Here is a 21809-nt window from a genome sequence, read left to right as displayed (position 1 = left end):
GAGTCAGATGGATGGGGTAAACAGTTAATTTTATCCACAGATCTTCAATTCTGGGAGCTACTCTCTGCCCTTATCCCGCTTTCTGGTACTATTCTCAACTCAGACACCATCTTCCCAGACAATATTTTTGTCCACCTCCATGTTAGCTATCAAACTCAAGCAGAGACAATGAAATCACGGGCCCCTAGGAACATACCTAAAATAGACTTCCTAGTTTCTTCCCACCCTCAGATCTCTATTCTCATCTGCTCTACAATTTTTTGGTTCCTGATCATTAACATTTTGTCATACTTTATAACTTACCACCTTTCAGCCAGCCAGTTGCAAATGCTACCATGATTCCAAGCTGACTTCCCTGAACAGACAACTTCACCAATGTGTCCCAGAACCTCACCTCCCCAGAGCCCTACCTCATTAGGGCTAGAAACAGGTTGGGGGTATAAATGGACCTTCCAGCACCTATGTCCAGTGCAGAAGCAATTACAGAAGCCAGACCTTCCACCTTTTGCACCGCAGAAAGAATTTTTGGTCCACACTCCCAGCAAGGTAGAAATGAAAGGAGGGAGATAACCAGACTCTGAACTCCAACTCTATCGGGACCAGGCAAAAGGAGACGAAAAATGGAAGGACACTGAGAGGTAGTAACAGGTATAGGTGTGACTTAGGAAATTAAAAAAGGGCAAATGCAGTTTCCAATAGAGGGTATGGGAACACAGAACTCTGGTGGTGGGAATGGTGCCCCAAATTATACTTCTGTTATTATATAAGTTTGTAAATCGATATCAAGTCTCTAATAAAATAAAAAAAATAATAATAGTCCTGCGCCTATGAAATAATAACACTATTAGTCATTGCTTATTAAGAAATCACTATTGCTCCTTCATATCTCAAATATTTTACTACACACATTTTTTTTTGATGTTTCAATGTTTTATTTACAGTCAATAATGAAGCCATAACTATAACAAAGGGAAACCAGGGTGGGGGTAGATAGCATAATGGTTATGAAAAATATATTATCATGCCTAGTGTTCCAAAGTCCCAGGTTCAATCCTCCAAACCACCATAAGGCAAAACTGAGCAGTGCTCTGGTATACAAAATGTACACTCTTCATCATATTGTTAATTGCATCAGACTGGCTATATTAAGTCACAGATAATCTGTTCTGTACCAGGTTAACATGACATCCACTTGGAATACTTTGGTGACCTTCGTATAGGAATTAACTATGGGTTAGTGTGATAGATCACTTGAATAGTGCTCCTGTGCTTACTATGTATGTTCACGATACAGGTCAGAGCTTACCACCCAATGCCTTGGAAAAGATTTTGGCCCCATGGTATCTTTCCACCTTTATCTCTATCTCCCCTTATTCTGCCTATAAAAGAAACTCCTTAATGGTGGATTCCCAGCCAGATAACAACAATAACAAAAGAAGCTTATTATATATCAGTCAATTTACTGGAGTAAAGTCTCAGTTCAAATGCACAATACCGCGTTATAGCAAGAAAATTTTTATTTCCCTTCCTCCAGTAATACATGCTGATAAAATGCCTCTTGTTCTAAGTAATAGCATAAAATGTTTTTATTTTTTTCAACTGCTTTTGAACTTCTGATCCCAATTAAGTGTAGGGTAGCAAAATGGCATGGCCTATTTATTTGCCTTCTGCTCTCTCTCCAGAGAACTGGTGGGTGCGGTGAACAATGATACAGAGGTTGCTACTGTGGAGACTGAGGTAAGAATGGGATTTGTGTTCCTAAATGCTTCTACGATGCTAGAATTAGGACATAAATTTGGTTAACCTTTCATTCATTTGCATATGCATTTGTGGAATACTTACTATACACCAGATGGTGATCTGAACCCTACAAACAGCAAATAAGCATCAAGGCAAGTTACTTGCCCTTTTGAAATTTCCATATTATAAGGGAAGAGATACAATAAATAGATGCATTAAAATGAGACTCTGGTTTAGACTCAGGTGAGGGACCAGATCTTAGAGATAAACCTACCCCTATTTTTTAATTTTTTTAATCTTTATTTATTTGATAGAGACAGCCAGAAATTGAGAGGAAGGGGGAGACAGAGAGAGGAAACAGAGAGTCACCTGCAGCCCTGCTTCACCGCTTGTAAAGCTTTCCTCCTGTAGGTGGGGACGAGGGGCTCGAAACCAGGTCCTTGTGCACTAGAACATGTGTGCTCAACCAGGTGCGCCACCACCCGGCCCCCTACCCCTATTCTCAAATGCAAAGACAACCTCTTTTCTTTTTTTAAAATATTCTTTATTAATTTATTATTGGATAGAGACAGACAGAAATTGAGAGGGGCGGGGTAAATAGAGAGGGAGAGAGACAGAGAGACATCTGCAGCCCCGCTTCACCACTCTTGAAGCTTTCCCCTGCAGATGGGAACCAGGGTCTTGAACCTGGATCTCTGTGTGCTGTAGTATGTGCGCTTAACCAGTGCGCCACCGCCTGGCCCCAACAATCCCTTTTCAACTCAGATGTCTTTTCTCAGTGGACGATATTATTAGGAGGATATTGGAGAAGCCAAAGAGTCAGATATTACAGACAGCATTGCAAGTAATGAAAGGCACGATGAGAACATATTTAGGCAAAATGTGCTCATGTCTGAGAAATCCAAAAGAAAGGAGGAAGGGGAAGTGCTCTAATAACAGAGGGCTTACTGTAAGAATTAACCGAACAACGGCAAATGGAAGACTTAAAGGTTTCAATTCTAATTTCATGTGCCCATAGGTATATGTGTTTGCGAAAGACAGAGACAGAGGAAGGCAGATACAGAGAAGATCAAGAATCTTAGAACCAAACGGAAGCCACTTCCCCTATATGTATTGATACAGCAGGGAGGAAAAAGGTGGTCAGCATTGAACCACGGAGATCAAAGGGTGTGATGACCAGAGAATAAATAAGTGCACCTTTCTTTGACCTATTGATGAAGACACACCCAGAAATGTTTCACACAGTTTAGGGTCAGAAAACTAAACCGGAGACGCTCAGAGTCAGTCACTGGGGTCTCCATTCCTTCTCTGGACTTCCACAGGCAGCCAGGACACATTAAGAGAGCTAAACACATTAGTTCTAAACATTTAAATTTATTAAAATTTAAATTGCCCAGGACTATGGAATCTGTAACTAACTCAAACTATAAAGTGAACAGAGGAGGTTTTGTCATCTAAGAGTTAGCAGATGAGCTCTGTGGTCAGTTTAGAATTTCACCCAGGGACATGGGAGATGCCTTACCTGCTGAACTATTTTCTTTAATTTTGTCTTTATTATATTTATTTATTTTATAGAGACAGCCTGAACTTGAGAGGAATAGGGAAATAGAGAGGCAGAGAGACACCTACAGCAGCACTGCTTCACCATTTGTGAAGCTTTCCTCCTGCAGGTGAGGACTGGGGGCTTGAACCTGCGTCTTTACACACTGTAATGTGTACTTAACCAGACATGCCACCACCTGGCCTCCCTGACATAATTTACAGGAATAATCAACGGGGGGAAGAATAATCACATCACTAGCATCTAGACCATCTCTTACTATGAAAACGGTTACACAAATAATTTTAAAGAGGTACAAATATTGAGAAAAAATAAAATGGGTTCATTGCGTTGGACGAAAGGTGGGAAGTAGGGTAGAACAGCTTTAGTTAAGCTGGCTACATGGAAGAAACTGCCATTTAAGTTAAATCTAAATTCTGAGAAGAGGCCACCATTTGATCTTAGGGAAAACAGACCTCAAGCAAACAGAGGCTGCTGACACCCCCTTCGATGCTCTAATGTACTTTCTCTCCAACTCCTGAGAAGTGTATGGGACACGTCAGAGAGTCTGAGTATGTTTGAACTGGAGCCTCATTAAACAGCCCTGGCACAGTTCTTCTGCCAAGTATCATTGTACATGTATCACGGTACATATCTGCACCACATGGGCTTTATTTACCTGACCGGGGCCACCCACCACCACCAATCCTCACGATGGAATATCTCAAGTCATAGACCAGAGAAGTCTGGAGGGAAATTAATCATTGAAACACCACCTCTAGACAGTAACTGGACAGAGGCCTGTGCATTTAGTTCCCTTCTGTGTTTCCTCTGCTCTGGGGTAGGAGCTACACCAGCATCTGCAAAGACACTGTTCTGTTTATGTGCAGAGTGGTGGCATTCTGCTAATTCAGGATACGTCCTTACATAAAAAGGGAATTTTAACTTGTCGTTTCCCATATGGGTAACACTAGTCTCCTGTGTACCTGGACACATGGATATTTTATTTATTTATTTACTAACTTATTTTGGAGAGAGACACAGAGAGAAGTTGAGAAGGGAAGGGGATATAAAAAAGAAAGAGGGACAGAGACCTGTAGCCTTGCTTCACCACCTGTGAAGCCTCCCCACCCCCAAAGGTGGGGACTGGGGGCTTGAACCAGGGCCCCTGCTCACTATAACATGTGCGCTCAGCCATGCGCACCATCACCAAGTCCCGGCAAATAAATATATATTCTCTCAATTACTATTGAGAGAAAAACATATCCATCCCTACAGAGACTGAGTCCACCTGTCAGAAAGCAGAATGAGTTAGTTTGGAAAGAAGACAAAGTCAGGCTTTGTCACATATGAAGTGGGAAAACCCCACCTCCTGATATCCTGATTAAAATGGTTCCCCACCTGCAGGGGAGTCGCTTCACAAACGGTGAAGCAGGTCTGCAGGTGTCTGTCTTTCTCTCCCCCTCTTTGTCTTCCCCTCCTCTCTCGAATTCTCTCTGTCCTATCCAACAACAATGACATCAATAACAACAATAATAATAACCACACGATAAAACAAGGACAACAAAAGGGAAAAAATAGCCTCCAAGACCAGTGGATTCGTAGTGCAGGCAACAAGCCCCAGCAATAATCCCGGAGGCAAAAAATAAGAAATAAAATAAATAAATATTAAAATACATTAATTAAATCTTAAAAAATAAAAGAAGAAAAATCTATTGAAATGGATCATTTCATTGAATATGCACAGACACTTACAAAGTACTTAATTCTTATAAATGTTAATGAAACCTTCCTCTATGGTAAACTGAACTCCAGTCATGGAAATAGTAGCTGCCTGTATGTCACAATCTTGGTTCTGTGGACAGAAACATTTCTGTTCAAATCTCTTTGTTTATACTGAAGTTTAGAAATGAATGGAGAGTGGGTGTGGTTCTATAAACATCTTTTTTTTTATGAGGATTTGTTTAAACTTAGATTTTTCTAGCCTTTCTTAACTTTATGCACTAAAGATTTAAGTGGTTTAGAAGAGACGGTATTCAGATTATTCCTGGAGCAGGAAAATCAGCCTAGTAGCTGCACACACAACACTAGAATGAATAGTCATAAAATACAGTAATTTGAAAAGTAAATGGACAAAATGGAAAAAGCAAAGTCATTGCTCCTTTGTGTACACCAAGTCTTACTTCTCTTTCTGATGAGTTTATTACTGACAAGGAAAACACCATGGAGTGTTGGCAGGGTGCACCAACGACCTTTCCCACAGCAGCCTTGGTAAGCCTGGTCAAACACAACTTCCTTTTCCTTTCATGTAAACATGAGGCTGTGAGACTCACCAATGGCTTTTGGCAAAGTCCTTTATTTGCTGTAACGTTGATAATATCATTTCTGAAAACCATTTTGTTGGGTGTACTCATTGCTGTTTAGTTTTTATACTTGTAGAAGAATTTCCAGTATATACATTTGCAAATCAAGCCCTACTTCTTAACCAGAGCATAAGAAAATAGAACCGTTCTTCCCACCTATACTGCCAGAGCAACTGAAAAGCACATAACGTTTGGAGTAATGGAGCTAGGCAGTGGTGCCCAGGATAAGCACACAACATACTAAGTGCAAGGACCCATGGAAGGATCCAGATTCGAGCCCCTGGCTCCACACCTGTAGACACTTCACAGGAGGTGAAAGCAGGTCTGCAGGTGTCTAACTTTCTCCCTCTCTGTTTCCCTCACCCCTCTCAATTTCTCTGTCCTGTCAAATAAAATAGAAAAGGAAAAAAGAAAAAATGGTCATCGGGAGTTGTGGATTCATAGTGCTAGTACCAAGCCCCAATGATAACCCTGGAGGCAAAAAAAAAAAAAAAAAAAAAAAGAAGGAGAAGAAGAAGAAGGAGGAGGAGGAGGAGGAGAAGAAGAAGAATGGGAAAAAAAAGAAAGAAAAAGGAAAAACAAACAAACAAAAACCTTTGGAGTACCATGCCCTTTCTAGTACTGAATGAAAAAGATCTCAACCCACCCACTCCTGAAGAAATCATGCCTGGGATCCAGCTTCACTTCCCAGTTCGCTGAGTGGATAAGTGGCTGAGTGGCTGAGACACATATAGGAGGACACGGTTCTCCCTCTTTTCACTTCCTACCTCTTTCTCCAGCAACTGCAATTCATGTAAATTCAGTTCCAACACTGTCACACACTCTGCCTTTATTCTCTTGACAATTCATTGATTTATCTTAAAGAGCCAAAATATTCCATATTTCCAGAAAGTCCATGTATAAAGAACTAACATGAACCCGTAATAAGGAGATGAGCTGTAGGTGACAGAACACGTAGAGTAAGTCCTTCTTTAACATTGTTGATGGGTCCTTGGAAACAATACTTGTACAGAGAAGACTGTAACAAAATCATGTCCTTAAATAATGTCCTTCTGTCATCTTTTACCCAGAATTCCTCTTTACCCTTTCAGCAACATCATGACTATACTGAAGGAAATGATATTATAGAAGGACTTGTTCTATTCCCCCAACCAGTTTATACCAGTCTACTCACAGCCATTCCAATGTCTGACAGTTTCCTCTCCCCAGGATACTGTATGGAGAACATCATTCTCATTCAATAAACACAAAGCCAGGGAGTCAGGAAAATGCACTTGTACTGCAAAACGAAACAGTATATGACTCTTACCTTGCATTGTAGCTTTGGTTGGTTCTGAGAACAGAGGGATGAGCAAGAGATAGATGAGGTAGACAAAGGAGAGTCCATTGTATCGGAATGCACATGCTGTGGATGGGAAGAGAAAAGAGAATGGAAATGCATTAATGGAGATTGACTGCCTGGACCAGGTACATGCACACGCACGCACACCTGTGAACAGCAGCATCAGACTTGACTAGACTAAACGATGCCACTCCCATCACTCCCTAAGGAGACAGGGCAGCTCCGAGTGAAAGCTGAGCACTGACTCGGTACTATCATCACAGTGAGCATGCTGAGAACCACAGAAATAAAGTACATTGTCCCTGCTTTTAAAATGGGAGCAGGAAAAGAGTACTTACCGACTTGACTGAAGGGAGATATTAACTAAGCCTTAAATTGAGTTAGGTAGATTAAAAATCGCTTTGGCAGCCTAGATGCCCATCATCAGATGACTGGCCAGAGAAGTTCTAAGATATATACTCCATGGAATGCCACTCTGCAGTCAAAAAAAAATGATATTGTGTCTTTTGGGACAAAATAAATGGATGGAACTGGCAGTGAGTATGCTTAAGCGAAATAAAAAGAAAGACAACTACCAGATGGTTTCACTCATAAGTAGAATCTAGAGATCTGATACCCATGAACTTGTCAAAAACAGACAAACAAAACTCCAAACCAAACAGACACAAGCAAATTGTTCGCAGGACTTGTGAGAACTGTAGTGGTTCTGTTTGGGAGGTGGGAGGGTGAGGGCACAGAGCTTTGGTGGTGGGTGTAGTGTGGCACTGTGGCATTGTAATCTTCCAGTCTTGTGACAAACTATTAATATCAAACAATTTTTTTTAAAAAGTAAATAGAAAAACTTGCTTTGGGGGCCAGGCGGTGGCGCACCTGGTTAAGCGCACACACTGCAGTGCACACGGACCCAGGTTCAAGCGCTTGGTCCCCATCTGCAGGGGGGAAGGCTTCCTGAATGGTGAAGCAGGGATGTCTGTCTCTGTTTCTCTCCATCTCTATATCCACCTCCCCTCTCAATCTCTGTGTGTCTCTATCCAATAATAAATTAATTTTAAAAAGTATTAAAAACAAGAAAAGAAAAACTTGCTTTAAAAATACAAAGGACAATGGGAATGGTAAGGGTTCCAGATAGTTTCATATGTTCTCAATGGGAGAGATTAAACTGAAGAAAAAAAAAATAAAGTATTTGTTAAATTCTCTGTGACAGAACTTTATACAGATGATCTCACTTAATCCTCATTTTAGAAACAAGGACACACAGGCCCAGCAAGATTTAATCATGCTCCAGAATTTTCCCAACCGGAGTCTGACTGAGTTAGAACTGAATTTGTGCTGGAGGGTTCTTGTCTATGCTTTGTGATGTTATTTTATGATAGACTCCTGACCCCATCTCATTTCTGTATCACTCATCTTAAACGCAATATAGAACTCAGCAGATGTATCTCATTGGCGTGTTGTATCTGTCCAAGCTCTTGTTTCAGGTTTAAAAAAAATGAGTATAATGACTGTTTCTAATTAATAACCTTGCTATACATGATACATGTAAGAATTCACATATAACACTTGAATCTACATTTTATATACAGAAAATTCTAGAAACATGAGCAATTACTGTGATATCTTCACTACTAGAGAAAAGACAAATGTTGTCCACAAAAAAAGGACCAGCACATCATAACAATTAAATGCAACTTATTGCATCTATAAAGGAAAGAAAAAGATGGAACTTGAATATGAGTTTGTGGGGTGAGGAGCAAAGTTTAACAGATGTGACAAGATAGAAAATGTTGGAATGACGTTCAGGAGAAAGTGGAGCTCCAGGGGCTACGGAGAATATGTCAGACTATCTCTCGATGCTGAGGATTCTGTTCAGGAAAAGACATTTCAGACATATTAACCTGGTGATTTGACATGAGTTAAATTGGCAAGTGTATTGTATTTCTGTATATAAAATGTAGATTCAAGTGTTGTATGTGAATTCTTAGATGCATCACGTATAGTAAGGTTATTAATTAGAAACAGTCATTATACTCGTTTTCGTAAACCTGCAACAAGCGCTTGGACACACCAATGAGATACATCTGCTGGGTTCTATATTATGTTTAAGATGAATGTAGTAGAGTAGAAATAAAGGCACATGCGACACTGTAACCACAGTAATGTAAAACAGTAGCAAGAGACAAAATTAAAAATATTTTGTAAACTATATACATGGAGAGGCATGAAGAGAAATTACATAAAAATTACTCCAATGCCTACAACTCAGGGAATGGTTAAGTATTACTGTCATAGCGGAAAATAAGAGATTATGAAAAAAAATGGTACGTTTACCTTTGGTTGTATTCATGGAATCAAATCACAGGACTGTCTGAGTCTGAGTGATAGCACATTTGGCTGAACACAAATGTTATAATGCAAAAAGACCCGGGTTCAAGCCCCCTGTCCCCCACCTGCAGAAGGAAACCTTCACAAGTGGTAAAGCAGGGCTGCAGGTGTCTCTCTTTCTCCCTCCACACCTCCCCCTTCCATCTCAATTTCTTTGTTTCTATCCAATAAATAAATAAACAAAAACAACTCTAATTCTAGGGCTTCACATGATATAAGCTAACAGGAAAGGTGAACTCAAAGGAAAGAAGAAAAATAAGAATATCAAAAGATGGATGTGCATCTGGCTTGGTTATTGACTAGGTGTGGGGCTAAGAGGTAAAGGAAAAACTGTAGGTGTAAAATAGAAAAACACAGTAGCAAGCTTAGGGCAAATACAAAGATATGCCACAGGAGTTTTCTTGACAGCAACTCACTACAACAGAGAGAGAAATTTGCCATTCAATAATCAGTAGGGATGTCTGTGCAGACCTTTGAAATGGTTTCAGTGCAGCAGAAAGATAAAAGTGAATCACAAAAATACAATAATAATGATAATCAGAAAACAGGAAACAAGAAGAATCCTGCAAAGGTTAAAAGATTATGTGAGAGTGGCCCAGGCAAGACTCCTGGTCAAAGGTTTTGGATGGCCTGGGGCCCCGGGATAGTCCAATGTGGGATGCACATCAGGATTAAGAGAAGAAGAATTCGAATCAAGAAGTGATTCACATATCAGCAAGCACAAGGACCTGGGTTCAAGCCCTCCTGTGCCCACCTGCAGAAGGGGAAGTCTCACAAGCACTAAAGCAGTGCTGCAGGTGTATACATGTAGATCCCCTTGCCTTTCTCAGTTTCTGTCTGTTCTGTCAAAGAAGAAGAAAAATGGCCACCAGGGGGTCTTCTTCTTCTCCTTCTCCTCCTCCTCCTCCTCCTCCTCCTCCTCCTCCTCCTCCTCCTACTCCTTCTTTTTCTTCTTCTTCTTCTAGCGTTTGCCCTTCTTCCGTAGCCAGTCAACAGCGTCAGGTTGAGCCTGATGTAAAGTTTCGAGACCTCCTTTGAATCTGGAGAGGTGGCAGTCGTTGACTATGTGGGTCATAGTCTGTCTGGAGCCGCAGGGGCAGTTCGGGTCGTCTCTGGCTCCCCAGCGATGGAACATAGCGGCGCACCGGCCATGGCCTGTTCGATAGCGATTGAGGAGGGCCCGATCATAACGTGCTAGGTCAAAGCCGGGTTGGCGCTCGCAGGGGTCTGTGATGAGGTGTTTGTTCTTTACCTCAGCTGACTGCCAAGCGCAGGTGGCACGAAGTGCAAGGACCAGCGTAAGGATCCCAGTTCAAGCCCTGCCTCCTCACCTGCAGGGGGGTCGCTTCACGAGTGGTCTTTCTCTCCCCCTCTCTGTCTTCCCTCCTCTCTCCATTTCTCTCTGTCCTATCCAACAATGGTGACATCAATAGCAACAACAATAACTACAACAACAAGTGCAACAAAAGGAAAAATAAATAATAATAAAAATATTAAAATGGCCATCAGGATGGTGACCCCAGCAATACCCTTGGTGGTGCAACAGGAAAAATAAAAGTGATAGTTCTTGAAATTTGGACAGCCAGGAGCATGGTACACAAGTTACAGGTCCCTATTTCTTGGGTTTGATATAAATATTCAGGGACTAGTGAAGACTGCATCACTGTTAGTGACTCTAGAAGGGAAGTAGAGATGATCCCTGCTATGGTGGCTGAATCTAAAGGCTGGCAATAAGAATAAATAAATAAATAAATAAAACTAAAAAGAGAGAGGTGAGTGAGGTGTAGTGATAAATGATGTGATAGAGGAAAGAATAAGTCAGAAGTGCCTTTTCACCTCAACAGATGCAGTACACATATGCATAATTTGATATCAGCACCTGCATTTCCAATTTCCTGGAGAGATCCGGGAGAAACGTTATTGACATAATTGACTGAAATGGCAGGGAAATAAGTAGATGAAGCGATATAAAAATGAGAGCATGCTTGAATTGTCTTTCTAGCTTTATAACCTTCTGCTTCTGATTTTTTTTTCCAGAGTTGATTTTTGTATAAAAACAGTTCACAGTCATTTCCATTGTTCATTCACTTACTAAAGCTTTCTGAGCACATCCTGTGTGCTAGGTAGGCACTGTGCTATGTGCTAGAAGTACATCAGAACACACATCTACTAAAGGTGAGTTCCTACCTCTAAGAGCTTCCCTGATGGTGGGGAGAAGTATGATGAAGAATGAACACAATAAATGCTAAATCACAAGGTACAGTAGAAGGTAAATGTGACATAAATAAGGAAAACAGAACAACTGGGGCCCAGAATGGCAATGGGATTTATCAGATGGGCTGACAGTAATCTCCAATATGAGAGTAAAATCTGAGATTAGATCTGAAACAGATGAGTACACAGATTCTCCCATCCCAAGGAGAAGCACACCTGGCAAAACCAATGGCATCAGCACAGATCTGGAACAGAGCAGTGGGCCTGACCTGTGTGGCATGCCCTGCACATCTGACTGAGATTCCAGTGTGCTGGCAGGGTTCTGGCTGGGGCCAGACCACAGGATCCTTGCACGGGACCAGGGAATGTGGTGCTCATTGTAGGCAATCAAGTAAGGATCCTCACTCTAAGTTTCACATCATGGGCATGACTCCTGTCTATGCCGGGAGCTCCCTTTTCCAACAATAAACGCCCTGCGATTGGCTTTTGCCCAACTAAACAGAGGGCAACTTCCCTCTTTTGCATCTTCCCTTCCCACCTTTAAGCCTTAAGGGACACTGCTTCCTATGACAAGGACACCCACCTCTCCCACCTCAATCAGGTATAGTACTACCCATTTCCTATTGGGGGGGGTGGGAAGAGTTGTCCTTGACCACAAGATGACACGGACACAGACGTGAATTTCACACTCCAGTGCCTCTCCTGGGACATTTCTCACTCAAAAACACCAAGGTTATTTCTGTGTGTTTGTTTATTGCAAGCATCTCCAGTGTCCAGTGTCCTGTCAGCTCCACAGTCGGTGCTCAAAGCTCATGAGAGAACTACACAGTGAGAACCGGGGCTCAATGGTATCTTTACTTCTGGATAAAGATAAAAATAGAACTCATTTGTATGCCTGCATGATTTTAAAAAGCATTCCTAGGGCACTTATCTGCTATTATGCTTAGATACTTTTCTTGGTGTCAGGCTCTGGTTGTGTCCTCCATGGTTCCTATCATTCTTTGACAGATGCTGTTTTGTTCTTATCTGTGCAGGAAATAGCAGACAAGCAGGAAGCACAACCAAGGATCCCGGATGTCTGCACTGTCATCAGGGAGCTTCCTGCCTTTACCACAGCTCTCCATCCTTCCCTCCCTACTTTCTTCCCAGACAGAGGAGAGCCTTCCTTACACCGGATGGGAATCGCTCTCTGTGTGCATTCTGTTGCAATGTTTGATGGTTCTTATCCCATATACTTTCACATTATGCATGGTAGAAATGCATATATTGAGGAAATGACACTTGGTGGTTAGATTTGGAGGAGAACGTTACTACCTCGGCTTTCCACATCACATCTTTTTGCTACTATCATCTACAGTAAAGTCTTGAGACTTTAAGAACAGAACAGGAATAACCCAGTATCATAGGTAGTCTTGAATGGTGTAAATACCTCCTACCTCCTGGAAACAGTTTCTGCTTAGACCTAGATACCCTCCTCACCTACCTAACATGTCTCTCAATCACTCCATGTCTCTCAATCACTCCAAAGCTCACCTTGTCAGACAAAGTAAGGACTACAAAAGCTGAATAAGGGCAAGAGACTGGCATACTTTAATGATGACTGGCATACTTTAGTCACTATCAGGCCACCCCATCAGCTGGGGCCCTAGTCAGCAAGTCCTGGGATTCCCACACAGACATGATAGGCCTAGACCTCTAACAGATCCTTCTTGACACTGTCACTGGTCATCTCCATCAGGAAAAACATAATGGATCCCTTTGTGAGCCCCTGTAGGACCTTGCTCTCAATGTGGATCAGTAATGGTAGGGACTGTTCCATTCTCCAAAGGAAGGTTGAACATCAAACTCTACCTACTACCTGAGGATGATGGGTTCTGAAATAAATGTAGCCTGGAATGTTCCCAGCTGTGACCACAGAATGTGAGCACAGACCTACAGGGATGCAGAGGGATACAGAGGTTACACAGGCTCCTGTGCTGAATATGGGCCCCAGATCAAATCTATGGGGTTAACATTTAATTATATTTATATACTTTCCCCATATCTGGGAGCTACTCTCTTTCCTGATCCAGCTTTCTAGTCCTTTTTTTTCCAACTGTGACACCATCACCCCAGACAATAACCTAGGTCAGATGTCAGGCTCAGGCAAAAACGAGTAAAGTCATGGGCCCTTTGGAAAATACCTAAAATAGACCTACTAAAATCTACTCTCTGACCTTCTACTGGATTGTCTCACTTCCCTTTGAAGTCCCAGGCCTGTAACTGGACTTCCAGGCGCAGATGGCAATAAACGTCAAATACCTGACTCTCTTTGCTCTCCTCTGTGAGAGAAGTAATTATAGAAACCAGAACTCCCACCTTCTGCCCCCCCCCCCCCATAAAGATCTTGGGTCTATACTCCCAAAGGGATAAAGAACAGGAAAGTTTCCTATGGAGGGGATAGGATACAGAACTCTGGTGGTGGAAATTGTATGGAATTGTACCCCTCTTATTCTATGGTTTTGTCAATCATTATTAAAATCAAAGAAGAAGAAGAAGAAGAAGAAAAATGAACTGTATTTTTTACTATCGCTACTCTCTGAAATCACATGGAAATTTCTTCAGAAAAAATGACAGCTATTGACAGTTAATTCTCCAAACAAGAGAACTTGTCAAGTCTAGAGACTAATTACTACAAATTGTGGTATAACAAGCTATCAAGTGAAATGCATTACAAACATTAATACTGCTATTTGAACTGTAAATAATTGTACTTGTCTCCTTTGTGAAATTCATCTTCTAAAGATGGAAGTTGGCATGCAACTTTGGAAAGACTCTCCAAGTAGGGGGAAAAATGATATGTTGAACATTTGATTTTGGAAACCTACAAATTATCAATAAAAGGAGGGGGAAATATCTGTTACAAATTTGAAAATTATTGGCATGGCCTCATAACACTTACACCAATACTTGTTCTGAAATGCATATATAATAATTTTTCATTCATTAAAATATGATTAAAGGGAGTCGGGCAGTAGCACAGCAGGTTAAGCGCAGGTGGCGCAAAGCAAGGACCAGCGTAAGGATCCCGGTTCCAGCCCCCGGCTCCCCACCTGCAGGGGAGTCGCTTCACAAGTGGTGAAGCAGGTCTGCAGGTGTCTGTCTTTCTCTCCCTCTCTCTGTCTTCCCCTCCTCTTTCCATTTCTCTCTGTCCTATCCAACAACAAAGACATCAATCATAACCACAACAATAAAACAAGGGCAACAAAAGGGAATAAATACATAAATTTTAAATATATATATGATTATAGAGAGGTTTATACACACATGATGTTATTAAGGGTAAGTGCTCACAGAGCTCAACTTTCAGCAAGATCTGTCCTCCTCCTTCCTTCACACCCTTTAGCAAGGCCAAACAACATCTCACTATTAATGGCCTGGGAGACAGTGGCTTAAATGTTTAGAATCTCCATTTCAGCTAAGTACATTCTAAATGCTCTTTGTTGCCTCAAGAAGCTTTGTTTAACAGTTGCCAAAGCAGTAGGTACGCATTATTCAGCACAAGCAACTTTTAATACCAAGTGACAAAATAATTCTGTCAAATCAGTGATTCTAGAATTTCTGAAAGATGTTTATACTTGAATTTTCTTTCTTTGGCATTCTGAAGCAATCAATTGCTTTTAAGAGGATGTTCTCTCAAAATTCTGGTTATTTTACTTTAAAAAAAAAGCAGCAAGAGAAACAGCTGCAAAGTCTTTACAATGGACAAGGAAAAATTAAACAATCACAGATTTTTCCTAAGGAAGCAAAACTATCAAAGAAACAAGAGACAGGAAAAAGGCTGTTATGTCATCTAATTCATTGTCTATTTGTAGGAAGTTCTTTTTCCCCATTATATATTCCTATGTCTTACATCTGGTTAAAATTATAGATTAAATAGTTTTAAACAGTGAAGCTTTACACCGGCTTACATAAGATGAACACATCTTTACAAAGCATGAAAACCTTTGTTCTTCATTTTATAATTTTACCAAACAATCTGAGATACCATCTGTAAACTATGAGTTGAAACAGATGCAACTCAGCTTGGGCACTGTGGAGCCATCGAGGATGGACCAGGGTGGGGTGTCCTGAGTCTCTGGTGAGTAAACCCAAGACGTTGTTTCCAGGCCCTAGCTCTTGGTTTATTGGTGGTTGAACCAAAACACGTCCAGTTTAACTTTAAAAGAAAATTACAAACTGACCTAGCTAAGACATTTGAGAAGGTAACTTAGATGTGGCAGAGTTTTGATAACCACCCAGCTAGTTCTCATAAAGACACTTATGACCTTTTGGAGGTAGACTGGGTCACCGTCACAGTTACTCTGGAGGAGGACTTTAGGGAACGTCTGATTATGTGACAGATGCAGGGGCTGCACAACCTAACAGTAGGCCAAGTAAATTGAAACCTCACTTGAAATTTTAGACAATTCACGACTTAAATATTGACCAAAAAAAATAATAAAAAAGGTAATTCTTAGGTTAACTTCAGGAGTTAATGCAAACAACTCAAATAAGCATAAACATGCTATTGGGATAATCACTCTACCTAGTTCTCCAGATTAAAAAAAAAAATCCCACGGGGGCCAGGCGATAGCATACCGGGTCAAGTGCACATATGGTGAAGCACAAGAGCCAGCTTAAGGATCCTGGTTCAAGCCCCTATCTCCCCACCTGCAGGTGGGTCACTTCACAGTTGGTGAAGCAGGTCTGCAGGCATCTCTCTCTCTTTCCCTCTCCCCCTCTCTGTCTTCCCCTGCTCCTTCAATTTCTCTCTGTCCCACCCAGCAGCAATACAATAGCAACGGAAAAAAGATGGCCTCCAGGAACAGTGGATTCATAGTGCGGGCACCGAGGCCCAGTGAGAACCCTGGAGGCAAAAAAAAAAAAAAAAAAAAAGTCTGCCAGCAAGTCTTAACTGCTTTTATTTTGGAAGTGGAAGAGTGTGATCTATCATTATAGAAAGATAGATAGAAAGAAGAAAGATAACAGAACGGTGAACATGTTAGGAGTGGGATGAGGCTGAGTGGGCAAGCTGGCACAACCCTTGATTTCTGCATTACAAGGACACGTTTCACTCCACTCCACTTTCAGTATCTCAGACTTTGTGTGTGCCTAGCACCGGAAGTGACAAGGGAAACAGCGACATAGTCAAAGACTCACTGACTACAGTCAGAGCAAAGAGATCTAGTAGAAGAACTACTGTTAAGTCATTAGTCCAACTCATTGCTATTCGGGATATTCTTTCAGTGGTAAGAATTTGACACAGGGCTTTGGTTCTTATTAGTTTGCTATCTTATGATTTATCTTATAAATCATAAGCATCATTAGGACTGAGTTCATGGGGCCAGGTGGTGGCGTACCTGGCTGAAAGCACATATTACAGTGTGCAAGGACAGAGGGAAAGCTTTGCAAGTGTGAAGCAGTGTTTCAGGTGTCTCTCTGTCTCTCCCCCTCTCTATCATCCCCTTCCCTCTTGGTTTCTGGATGTCTCTACAAAATAAAACAAAGATAATATTTTTTAAAAAAAGGCTGAATTCATGTCACCCAAGATTCAAATATTTTATAATAATATTCATATATTTTAAGGTAATAATAGTCACTTCCTATATTTCAAAGAAAGGGGGATTCCTAGGAAGAGGAAGACAGGATGTCAAATAAATGGATCCAGATAGAAACAGTCATTTAAAATCAATTTTCAGCTGCATTCGTTGTTAAACAAGATACAATGTCAGGCAGCAAGATGTGCAGAAGATGGAAGAAAGATGACTTCATTATCATTTGCTGAATTGATTTCTCTTCACACTAATGCAAACATCAGTCTACAAAGTATGCTGCCAAGAATAATATAGAATATTATGAAGTCAACTTTCGATCTTGCACTTACAAAGTTCATGAAAAAAAAAAAGAAAGAAAAGAATATGGTGGAAGAAAGTAAATTAAATCTTCCATTAAAAAAAAAAAAATCACTGCACTGGGGCCAGATGGTGGTGCTCCTGGTTGAGCGCACATGTTACAATGTGCAAGGACCTATGTTTGAGCTCCCGGTCGCCACCTGAAGAGGGACAGCTTTTCAAGTGGTGAAGCAATGCTGCAGGTGTCTCTCTGTCTCTCTACTTCTCTGTTACTCCCTTCTGTTTTGATGTCTGGATGTCTCTTTCCAATAAATAAATAAAGATAATATATTTTTAAAGTCACTTCATCTACATAATGTCTTACATAAATTCCAAGTTTAGTCTCTCGCACCACCATGATGCTGGAGCTCGGTGACGTTCTCGTCTTCCCCACCCCATCTCTACTCATCTCTACCTCTCTCTTGTGTGTACTTCTCTCATGAAAATAAATACACAAGTATTCTTAAAAAAAAGAGAGAGGGACTTTGTAGAATGGTGCTACTCCTAGCTTATGCCTGAAAAAGTTCAAGCAGAGAAGTACACTTTCATTCCAGCCAAACTCCCTTGTTAGTCAATTGCCTTCAAAAGTTTGTCGATGGGCCAGGTGGTGACACACATATTACATATTACAGCGTGCAAGGACCCTGGTTTAAGCCCCCATCTCCACCTGCAGAGGAAAACTTGCAAGTGCTGAAGCAATGCTACAGGTATCTCTCTGTCTCTGTCCCTCTCTATCTCACCCTTTTTTCTCAGCTTCTGGCTCTCTATCCAATACGTAAATAAACATAATTTTAAAAAGGTAAAAAAAAAAAAATTGAAAATCCTAGCCACTCTGGAATAAGAACTATTTCCTGCCCATAACTCTATTTCCAGTTTCTAGTCTCTTTTCTAAATATAGCAGCACTCAGTAAATATTGACTGAAACAATACGTGTATTACTAACTTTTTACTTGTCAACCTATAAAGCACTCTGCCCAACAGCCTATCCAAAATCCTACCACCCTTCAAGCTAGCTTAAATGCTTGTCCTTTCTTGGAGAAGTGAATAAACAGTAAACACGTTTGGAAATAAGAAAATAACGAGGATTGTTCCATCAGGGGGCCCAGTCATAAAGAAAGATGCTGGAGCAGCTGGTTGAGTGCACATATAACTAGGCACAAGGACCCAGGTTCAAGCCCCCAGTCCACACCTGCAGGGAGAAGCTTCACCAGCTTGTGAAGCAGAGCTATAGGTGTCTGTCTCTCTCTCTTCCTTTCTCACCTGTCCCTCTCAATTTCTCTCTGTCCTGTCATGAGGAAATAAAATAAAATCATTAAAAGTTAAGATGGCTGTACACATGAGTAACCATGGAAACAGGTTCACAACAGTAAATTTCTTGTTACAAGATTAATGATAACTAGATGGATATTAATAATATTCCCACTTATAGGAATCTAAGGCTTAGAAACAATATGTAACTTATCCAAGGTTAAGGTGAAATTAGATTCAATCCCACCAAGGCTGGCTCCAGAAGGCATACTTTTAATCACTCTATTCTGTTTCCTCTTATGAACACAGAAAAAAAAACTACAGCAACATAATAGATTAATAACAGCATTTGTCTGACTCTAGAGAAAGAAATTGAAGGAGCAACACCAGCAGCTTTTCACCTTTATATAGCCACCTCTATATTTTGTTCATAATGTACACATGTATATTTTGCATTTTAAAATAAAATTAGATGTAAGAAAAGGTAATCTATTCCATCTCTGAATACCTATCACCTTTGACTTTGTCTGTCTCATGACTTGATTATATATGGTCTTGTAATACTTCCTCAAGCAAGCTTGTGACTTTCTTATTTAAACTCTTGGCATCACTGTGACTTCGGAAATGTGACAGTGTGTTTCATGCACGTTATAAGCATAGGATGACTGTGCACAGTGAGCAATGGGGTGAAAGGTCGGCATCCATGGCCATGATAACACAGAGAAAAAGTGTCATATCTGACCAGTGATGCAAATGTTCAGTGTTCACCAAAGAGAAAACTCCATAATCACAATTCTCCAACAGACTATCATAAACTTCTATGGTTACAATAACAATATTAAAAAAGGAATCATATGAAATTTTCTGTTGGAAAAATAATATTTATGTCACAATGTCCACTTAGGCATCCGAGAAGAGACAAGAAGCAAGGGCACTTCTTGAATCATGAACTTCTTTCTGTTCCACAAAGACTAATCTCTAGGCAGTCTTTTGGAAGAAAAAGGTGCGTGAAGCGAAACTCCAAATCTTAACCAAGTTTTCTTACAGACAGATTCAATGCAAAATCTACTTTGCCACAAGAACTCTGTGAAGCTTCGGTCAGTATGTATTAACCTTATATATTATGCAAATAGAGTAAAATATATGCTTTGCATTCTGATGATTAGCAAGCATAAAAACCTCAGAAGTATGGATCGACCTGTCAATGCCCATGTTCAGTGGGGAAGCAATTACAGAAGCCAGACCTTCCACCTTCTGCACCCCACAATGACCCTGGGTCCATTCTCCCAGAGGGATAAAGAATAGGAGAGCTATCAGGGGATGGGATGGGATATGGAGTTCTGGTGATGGGAACTGTGGAGTTGTACCCCTCTTATCCTATGGTTTTGTCAAGTGTTTCTTTTTATAAATAAAAAATAAATAAATAATTTTAAAAAGGGAAAGAAGATAACAATCTGAATTAATTTAGGCATAAAATCTTTTTGTTTATGCTCTAGAACTACATTGTGTTGGGAAAAAGTCTAATTAAAAGTACATAAAAAAAAAAAAACCTCATGATATGTCTCCTAGTAGCAATTAGTAGAGGAAATCAAAGTTGAAATCCCCATGGAATTCCATTAAGCAAACCCATTAATATGACAATCCTTGATTTCATTTCTGAAAAAGAAGGAACTATACCAGTATGTAGGGTTTTATGCTACCAGAGCTGAGTTCAGTGAATGTGCTTCAAAATATCTGGGGTAAGGAACCATGACTAAGCCGGTCCAGGGCCACATTTTCTCTAATGGAAAGTCATTTCTAGCTGGGACAGTCCTAACTTTGAAGAGATCTGAGTAAGACCTGGGAGTCTTTCATGGACTCCTTGAGATAAATTGCTCTGAGCAGAGAGGTGGAGTAGGCGCCACAGTGGTGGGGATAACAGGTGGGCCACTTCACAGAAAACGTACACGTCTGGTGTTGTTTTGTTTTGTGGTGTTGTTTATTCTGTTGCTTTTGTCCCTCCTTTAAAAAAAAATATGGTGAGGAATATTTCAAAACACAATTTGAAGCAAATCACAGAACTAAGCACATCCGACTACATCAGTAAAAACTACATACTGAGTGAAATTGAAAGCTGCTATCAATTAAATTCAGAGTACACGAGGAGGCATACGCAAGCCCCAAAATGACTTTGTAGTTGAATGTGCGCTATGTTGAGGTTCCTTTGTGTATTCAAGTTAACCCTCTCTGATGCACATGGATCCTGAAAAGCAAAATATTTTTTTTTCCTCAGAAAATGAACTAAAGCTACGTAACAACTATAATCTGTTTGTTGAGTTACTATCAGAAACCTAGGTTTCGTGAAGGACTGCCTAGAAATACAATCTAAAAAGAGATCCTACCCTATGGTTTTGTTAATTAATCCTTTCTTAAATGAAAAAGAAGAAAAAAAAAAAAAGAGAACTCTACCCTCCTTCTCCCTCCCCTCCTCTTTAGAAACATTCCCTGAGACTCCAGGACTCCTCTCCCTAAGACTCTTCCAGATCTCAGTAATGGGAAGTCATTCCAAAGAAAAAAAAAAAGATCTGGTTAGAGAAATTTACATTAAGCACATATGCTAGCATGTACAAATGTCAAATACACTGGACATGAATGGGGCTGTGACTTCCTGGATGACCACTAGCTCTCTGCTTTTGTTAAACTCACTCTGGGTCAGTTCCAGAGATCTATTCCACCAATCTGGGCCCAATGCACAGAGATGCTTTTCATTATACCATCCCATATTTCATTATTCAATTATACTAGTGCCTAGTACGATTCATCTCACTTAGGTGACTGGAAGATGTATTTTACACACCAACACTGTGAGGCAAGGTGAAAACAAGAAGGCAGATGCTTTAACTTTACTTCATGCCTAGCTACTCTAACAGATTAGACACTAATTTGTCATGTTTTTATTATGAGATGAAAATAGTTTTTGTTCACTTAGTAGCTAGGATCATAATTTCTATTTCCACTAGAACTATATTACTTTCTTGATGAATTCCTATGGGAGAATGACAGACCCCAAGGAGTGCATGGAAGAATAC

The 21809-nt window shown here is 40.5% G+C and overlaps 1 protein-coding gene across 9 annotated transcripts in view; it reads right to left on the bottom strand.

The window, feature by feature from the left end:
- Nucleotides 1-21809, bottom strand: part of PIEZO2 (piezo type mechanosensitive ion channel component 2) — a 414090-nt gene that overhangs the window by 319020 nt on the left and 73261 nt on the right. For all 9 annotated transcript variants that reach the window (XM_060200656.1, XM_060200658.1, XM_060200657.1 and 6 more), the window contains exon 2: nucleotides 6953-7048. In XM_060200656.1, coding sequence (XP_060056639.1) covers nucleotides 6953-7048 — 96 coding nt within the window. The remainder of the gene's footprint in view (nucleotides 1-6952; nucleotides 7049-21809) is intronic.

This window comes from Erinaceus europaeus, chromosome 10, assembly GCF_950295315.1.
Source record: "Erinaceus europaeus chromosome 10, mEriEur2.1, whole genome shotgun sequence".
Classification (NCBI taxonomy): Eukaryota; Metazoa; Chordata; class Mammalia; order Eulipotyphla; family Erinaceidae; genus Erinaceus; species Erinaceus europaeus.
This window is presented reverse-complemented; position numbering and strand designations above follow the sequence as displayed.